General features: G+C 51.1%; 1 protein-coding gene across 1 annotated transcript; it reads left to right on the top strand.

Annotated features, from left to right (window-relative positions):
- Positions 1-1,639: 1,639 nt before the first annotated feature.
- Positions 1,640-4,194, top strand: LOC109683360 (vomeronasal secretory protein 2-like). Its single transcript, XM_020159154.2, has 6 exons — positions 1,640-1,732; positions 2,249-2,382; positions 2,626-2,693; positions 3,192-3,302; positions 3,875-3,976; positions 4,169-4,194. Exons 1-6 carry the CDS (start codon positions 1,640-1,642, stop codon positions 4,192-4,194), a joined length of 534 nt encoding a protein of 177 aa, XP_020014743.2.
- The last annotated feature ends 3,751 nt before the right edge of the window (positions 4,195-7,945 follow it).

The raw sequence follows: 7,945 nt of genomic DNA, 5'->3' as shown, positions 1-7,945 counted from the left end.
TGATCCCCACCCTTTCCAGGTCCCACTCTCCCCACACCACCCCACTTCCATGCTGGGTTCAAGTACTGGCTGATGCCAGCACCTTCAGGACCACCCCAGGGTTTACTAGAGAGGGCTCATTAGTATTGTTTGTTGAGTATTTGATGCTGTCCAATCAGGCCAGAGAGGCACAAAGATGCCATTGTGGGGCCCCGGCACCTGCCTCCAGAGCCTGAGTCAGCTGGAAGGTGAACAGTAGGGTCAGGAGGGACAAGGCAAAGTTCTTACTTCCTTAGGGAAGGAGTGGGACTGATGCCAGCACAGAGGGCAACCAGGGAAGCCCAGCCACGAGTTCTGAACTCATACAGACACATGGCCTCCTTGTGCTTCTCCTGCCCATTTATACAAAGGGAATGGGATTTGCACCTACACTAGGGGCTCTGCGTGGTCAAAGCTGATGAGGGAGGGGAAGCCAGTGGGAAGTCAGAGGCTCCAGCAGAATGAAGTCAAGACAGTTGCCTGAGTGCGGGCTCACAACAGGCTGATGTGGTCCCTTGCCCTGAATCCCACACCAGGCTAGAAAGTGGGGAAGAAACCAATGTCCATGTAGTCTCCATTGTCTCAGGGCAGCCTGGGGCTCCAAGTGTCCTCTCAGCAGTTCTTCATCTTACCAAAGCAGCAGTAGAGGATCTAAGTCTCCTTGTTAGACATGAGCCCTGTTGGCTTAACAGAGGTGAACTAACTTGGCTTCTTCCTCTAGTGGACAAATATTCGTGACCCCAAAATTGTGGCTAAAACTATGCATGCAGCCCAGATGAAATTGTAACCATTGTGTGTGGGGGTGTCAAGCCCCTCCTTTTAGGGAACTTAAATTATACCTGAGGAGATGGCCGATGGACAAAGATAGGAAAGTGGAAGGAGACAGCTGAGAGTGTGATGTGCTATAAGAAAGTACAGCTGGCTTTGGGGTGCAGAACCAAGCAGGTTGGGGTGATGTTGCTCCCTAGTGTGGCCTGGGGTCTGCTCTGAGGAGGTGATATTTAAATTGACCCTGAGTCATAAAATACTGCCCCACCCTCAGGAAGACCTAGGATGTCGGGTCACAGACAGGGAAGGGCAGTGAGGGTGTCTCCCAGGGCAGGGGACTTGGGTTCAGAGGAATCAGTGGGACTGTCTGTGGTTCAGCTTTGTCCCTTCCTTGGCAGCAGGAGGTGAGACTCCTGTTTCTCAGTGAACTCGATTCAGGCCAGGCATGGACAGATGGAGGACAGAGTGGGGAGGGAGCATGAGGAAGCCAGGGCCCTTCCTCCCTGGCTCAAAGTGCTGACACCTGTGCCACCCCCATACTTGAATGAGGTGTCCCCTCCAGGTGGGCTGTTCTGTGAGCAGCACCATTGGGTGGTACAAACATGGACATATTGTGCGTCTTTCATCTTTAGTTGGCACTGAATTGCTATTCATCAGATCCCAAAAATAATAAAATCCACCTCCATGATGGGTGTGGATTTGGCCCTGACAGATGGACAGGAGGGGTGTGGTCAGTGTCAAGTGGGCACAGGCCACTGGCCACAGGGACATAAAGGGCACCTGTGAGGAGCCAGGACAGCCTCCTCCAGACACCACAGGTGACCTGCCTTGTCTGTGAGCACAGAGCCTAGAGATGAAGACTCTTCTCTTGACCACTGTGCTGCTCGGACTGGTGGCCACCCTGCAGGCCCAGGACTCCATTCCCTTGCTATCGGAGGAGAAGAATGTGAGGCTGGGTGGGGTGATGGGTAGGAGAAAGGTGTGATGGCAGACAGTGGTGGACCTGAGCACTGTTTCAGTCTGAGAGTCAGCTGGGTTCTGACTCTGCAGTCTAGCCTGGAGTGGTCAGAGTTCAGGGGTCTCTGTTGTTCCCCGGCAGACACAGACCCTCCTAGGCACAGGGCTGGAGCAATGGCACAGGTTTGGCTCAGGGTCCTGTTGTATCAAAAGGCCTCACAGAGGAGGACCTTAGGAGTGAGGACTTACCTGGTCTGGGGCCTGCACACCAAAGGGGACTTATTCTTGGAGGACAGACCCCTGTGACTCCTCTGGGGGCTGGGAGCTGGGAGTCCTGGGCTCTCTTTTCTGGGCACAGGGATGTGGTCGTGTGGGGGCTCAGTACGTCTCTAGAAGTCATAGCCTGGGCTCTGGAAATGCCTGTCTAGGCTGCAGGCTGTGTGTTGGGGATTTAGGGTGAGAATCTGAGTGGGCAGTGATGGTCTCATGGTGTGACCTGTTCCAGCTTGCAGGGACTTGGTATATGAAGGCCATAGTGACCAATAACAAACAGATAGACAAGAATAAGGCGTGGATGGCGTATCCCATTACAGTGACAGATTTGGAGGGTGAGCACTTTGAGGTCACAGTCACCATCATGTGAGTGTTCCCCGCAGCGGGTCTTCCCAGTCCAACTATTTTCCCCTTCCCACATTTTGGGGGTTGGTAACCCAAAGTTCCCTGACTTTGAGAGAACACAGACCCAGACAATATCAAAAAGCTCAGGCAGGGGTAGGGTGAAATTTTCAAGGATACCTGCTCAGGGCTGATGCACCAGGTGAACTGGGCAGGGCTCAGTTACGTGTCCTAAGAGCAGCTTCCTATGGGCACTCTGTTTTCCAGATATAAGGGTCGGTGTCGCAACAAGAAACTTCTGATACATACTGAGGATTCCAGAAAATTCAGGCATGGTGAGTCTGGGCTGGCAGGGCCTGAGCTCTGGAGACAGGAGGGCTCCCGCCCTGTCTACCTCCTAGAGGGGCTACCTCTCCCTTCCCAGGTGCCTTGTGCTCCTGACACTAGATACCAGGTATCACAGGCTTGTCCACAGCAGGGATGGACCAGGCCATGCCTCCCTCTGAGTGGTCCTAGTTATTGATCCACAGGGAAACTGAGGCCTACGGGTCTGCAAAGCAAGGCAGGATATAGGTAGGGACTGGGACCAAGCTCCCACCTTGAGCTGCTTAACCATCTGGACTCCCGGCTGGGTTGGCACCTTCCTGGGGATGGGGAACTCATGTCCAGCAACAGGAGGATCCTAGAGTGACAGAGGCCACAGCAAGGCCTGGGCTTAGACTGGCTTGGTCTCCTGGTGACCACCTAAATGTTCATAGTGCTCCTTAATGAGATCTTGGATGCTTTCTCGAGAACAAAGATGCTAAAAAGCCATTTTCTCTGTTCATCTATAGCTCAGGGCAAGGAGCTTTTATTCATCAAGAAGCTGTCAGTGAAGGACCACGTCATCTTTTACTGTGAAGGCTCTCACCAAGGGAAAATATTCCGTATGGGAATGCTCATGGGTGAGGGTCCACCTGAGATCCCCTGTCTCCTGCCAGAAGCCAGGGGCAGCAGCAGCTGCACCCTGGCACTGGGAGGCTAAGAAGCTGCTGGCTGGCTTCTGGGTGCTGCTTGGGGCGTCCAAGCTCTGAAGAAGGAAGTGAGTCGTCAGGCAGGGACTGTCAAAGACAGGAACTGACATGGCCCTCAGAGACTTGACCACTCAGGAGGGGTTCCAGCTGTTAAGAGCCACTTCCTTTGAGCTAAGGCATGGGAAGAGTCACCATGAAGATGGGAGAACCCCGACAGAGGTTCTCATGGGGCAGAGACCCTCAAGGACCAGGGGCTATCCAGTGTCCCTGACAAGCAGAGTTCTTCCAGGTCAGGGGTGTGAACCTGGTGGCCTGCTCAGGAGTAGCCTGGCTCCTGAAGGTCTCTCAGTGGCTGAGGGTGTCCCCGCTCCAGAGCTCCTCGTCTACTGTGTGGCCACCGTCCCCTCCTTCCTGTCCCTGGTGCTGGCTGGTGCTTGTGTCCTTGTGTCACCAGTTCCATATGGAGCCTTCACCCCTCTGCTCACCTGATCACTCCCCCACAGGGAGGAACCCCAAGGAAAACTCACAGGCCCTGGAAGAGTTTAAGAAATTTACTTGGAGCAAGGGACTCTTGCAGGAGAACATCTTCATACTGAAGCAGAAGGGTGAGGGTCTTCTGTGCACATCCCTCCCCTGAGTCCTTTTGATGTTCTTTCATGTACCCTGTCCTCTCACAGGGACATTGGGGGCCCTGCTTTGTGTTTTGGTCATGGGAGGGTCTGAGTTGTGGATGTGATGGAGGCTGGGTCTTTGCCCAGAACATTTTCTCACCCCTGGGTTTTTCTCCATTTCCGTAGAACCCTGTGTCCCTGAGCACTACTAAGGTAAGTGACCCTCTGGGAGGACAGTGGAGAATTTCAGAGACCTGGGCTCTGTTTTTTGAGGGTCCATTTGCTATAGCCCTGATTCCATCCAATAGGCAGGAGAGACCCAGGGCCTGACCAGACAAGAGTGGTCACCACAGGAGCTGACAGAGTGTGATTCCCGGAACATTTGGAAAGTCCTTTCTTTAACCAGCAACCTTTCATGAGAGCCTGTTTGGAGGCTGAAGCGAGGGAGCGCAGTTTCTCATATAACCTTGAATGAAGAATAGTCCTCCTCTATCAGGAAAGGTTGTCCTCTTGAATTGAGCACATAGGTCAGGAGGGACAGCCATGGAGCAATAAGGGAAGAAGGGGACATCCACCTAGCCAACCAGATCAGCTGAATCAACTTTGGTGCTCAATGTGACAGATGTGACAACCAGATCACCCTCGCATTCCAATGTCCTTTCTTTTATCAACATCCTCCCCAAGGTTCTACTTGGTCTAATACCACACCCCAAATACCTACCATGGATGCCCAGAGACCTGGCTGGTCATGAAGAGGCAGGGGTGGCTCTTGGGTCCACAGCTGCCCAGCAGGCAGTGCATGGCACAGAAGCTTGGGAAAGGCAATCTTTGGCCCCAGTTGTCCCCTGTGCAGCTCCTGCTGGCTGCTGCTCCCATGGAAGGGAATTCATCTCTGCTGCTCTTCTATCACAACAGCCACCCAGGTTTACACCTCCTGAGCTAACCCTGCTTCCAGCACAGAGCTGGGACCTCCCTGCACTACCTCTCCTGCCTGGACCACCCTCATGCTTAGACTACCCATCTTCCTTACACCATCTCTCCTGCCTTAGCCCTCTGCCCCCGCCCCAACCCTGCCTCACTTCAAATAAAGTGCTTCAGCAGATGCTCTGGGCTCAGCATATCTGTGGAGGGACCTTGGGTTGGTTCCCTAAGATCTCTGATAGGATAGGGAGCCATGGGGAGATGTTGGACCCAGCAGGGTCTAGACCCCAAGGTGATGGGGCCCAGGTGATCAGGTGATGTCCTAAAGGTTCCTCTGATGATCCTCTACCACAAGTGGCTTTGGAAGATATGGGGCCCTGGGCAGAAGCATGTGGGAAGTGACTGTAGAGGCTAGGACAGGAGACATGGTGTCAGGACTGCAGGCAGTATGCAGGTCTCTGGCTCAGCTCCTGCCCCAGTGGGACTGTGTGGGATCCTAGGAGGAGCCCAACTTTGAGCAGCATGGTCTCAGTGGCAGAGGTAGAGGGAGGGTTACCAGATCCTCATTCTTCACTCCTCAATCAAAATCAAGCTGATCACAACCTCCATAGGTCCTTGTCCCCATCTTGGCTCTCCTATGGTTTGTCCAGGGGCCAGGGTCTGTGCAGATAGTGACCCACATGTATATGGAGGGCCACAGGGACAGAGGAGAGGCTCTGTACCCCAGATGATTAATTTGTCCCCAAACCAGAAATTCCAAAAGGAATGTGGGTTCCCAGAGGACAAGTCTACAAATTGTCCGTCTTTCCCTGAGTAGACCGTTGATTGCTCAGGCAGGTGACCACCAGCTCAGGGACCCTCCAGTCTTACTCCCACCTTGACCTGGCATCTTCTCCTTGCTCCTTTCCTGCCTTGGCCTAGTTTTTGTTTGGAGCCACTGTGTTTTCCTAAAATAGAGCCAACCCAGCAGGCACAAGGTACAGCCCAGGGTAGCCTGGACACATTGGAGGCCCCTACAAAAACAGTGGGCACAGTGCGTCTCCTTATTGTCCAGGACTAAAGTAAGTTGCAGAAGGGTCAAAGACCTCCATGTGAAAATTTAAGAAATTAAATCATCTTGGGGTAGAAAAGGATTCTCAGAGCATCTAAGCAAGAGGGGGAAAAAAAACCCAGCTGAGAAGATGGAGATTTGATTCGGGAGTGTTGAACACAGGTATAGAAATCACCGAAGGGTGAGGGCCCATGATGCCCATGTGGACAGCCTATCCTGGGCACCCCTGTCCAGCACCCCTGCCCCATCTGCCATGTACCTTCATCTTCTGGTGAATGACAACACCTCCTTCCCCACATCCCAACCTGGTCCACAGGTCAGTCCAGCTTCCCTGGACACCTGCCATGGGTGGTCCAAGGACGAATGTCAGACCAGGCACCTCTGGCTGCTGGAATCTCAACCCCAAGCTTGGAGACCCCAGTGGTGCCCAGGCAGACCTGGATTACTCTGGCCCCACCTTGGTCTCTGTTCCTCAGCCCCTGCAGCACCTGAGAGGTCACCTGTCCCCACCCTTTTATCACCTCCCATTCCACACCCACAGGCTCTCCCATCACTTCAGCCAGAGACTGTTTCCATTGCTGTAACCCTTGGTCCCCTCAGAGGCACCCAATGTCTGAATATTTCTTTTTCTTCATATGTTAATGGATTTCATCCATTCATATGGATATATATATACAATGAACTTGGGTCATATTCACCCCATTGCCCTCTTTTGTCTCCCCTGCCCTCTCCTAGATGTCCTCTTCTTCCCAAATAGTCCCCCTTCTACTTTCATGCCCTCTTTTTAAAAATTCAGATCATACTATGAAAGAAATTTTGAGGTATTTGTCTTTCTAAGTCTGGCTTGTTTCTCTTAACGTGATGATCTCCAGTTCCAGCCATTTTTCTTCAGTGGACATGATTTCATTCTTCGTTATGGCTGAATAATACTCCATAGGGTCTACATATCGTGTTTTCTTTATCCATTCATTTGTTGATCACCTGGGTTTGATTTCCATAGCTTGGCTGCAGTAATCATGGGTGTGCAGGTGTCTCTGTTGCATGCTGGCTTACATTCCTTCGGGTGTGTACCCAGGAGTGGTATAGCTGGATCATGTGATAGCTCTAATTTTAGTTTTTTGAGGAACCTCCACACTGATTTTCATAGCTGTTGCATTAATTTACCTTCACACTAACCGTGTGTGCAGGGCTCCTTTCCCCCATGCCCTCACCAGCATTTGTTGTTTGCTTTCTTGATGATCGACATTCTGACAGGGTGAAAGGGAATCTCAGTGTGGTCATGATGTTTATTTCCCTGGTGGCTGAGGATGGTGAACATTTCTTCATGTGTGTATTACCATTTGTGATTCTTTTCAGAACTGTCTCCAATTCATTTGTTCATTTATTAACTGGGTTATTTGTTCTTTTGGTGTTTAACTTTTTCAGTTCTTTATATATTCTGTATATGAATCCCCTTTCAATAGCTGGCAAAAATTTTCTCCAACTCTGTTGACTTCCTCATCACTCTGTAATTGTTTCCTTATCGATGGAGAAACTTTTTAATTTGATGCAATCCCATTTATCAATTCTGGCTATTAATCTTGAGCTTCTGGAGTCCTGTTCAGAAAGATTTTGTGTGTGCGTATGTCTTGAAGTGTTTTCCCTCTATTTTCCCCTAGCAGTTTCAAAGTTCTGGTCTTACTTTTTTTTTGGTGGTGGTACTGGGGTTTGAACTCAGGGCCTTATACTTGCTAGGCAGGCGCTCTACCACTTGAGCTACTCCACCAGCCTTTTTTTGTGTTGAGTATTTTCTAAGATTGGTTATCATAAAATATTTGCTCCAGCTTCAAACCATGATCCTCCTAATCTCTGCCTCTTGAGTAGGTAGCATTACAGGCATGAGCCACTGGTGCCTGGCATTTTGAGTTGATTTTTGTGCAAAGTGAGAGATAAGAACAAATTTCAGTCTTCCACACGTGGAGATACAGTTTTCCTAGCACCATTTATTGAAG

Source organism: Castor canadensis, chromosome 13 (genome assembly GCF_047511655.1).
Source record: "Castor canadensis chromosome 13, mCasCan1.hap1v2, whole genome shotgun sequence".
NCBI lineage: Eukaryota > Metazoa > Chordata > Mammalia > Rodentia > Castoridae > Castor > Castor canadensis.
This window is presented reverse-complemented; position numbering and strand designations above follow the sequence as displayed.

Coding starts and splice junctions, on each gene's coding strand:
- LOC109683360 (XM_020159154.2), top strand. CDS start 1,640: ATGAAGACTCTTCTCTTGACCACTGTGCTGCTCGGACTGGTGGCCACC. Junction 2,383..2,625: donor GAGGTCACAGTCACCATCAT/GTGAGTGTTCCC, acceptor TCTGTTTTCCAG/ATATAAGGGTCGGTGTCGCA. Junction 2,694..3,191: donor TTCCAGAAAATTCAGGCATG/GTGAGTCTGGGC, acceptor GTTCATCTATAG/CTCAGGGCAAGGAGCTTTTA.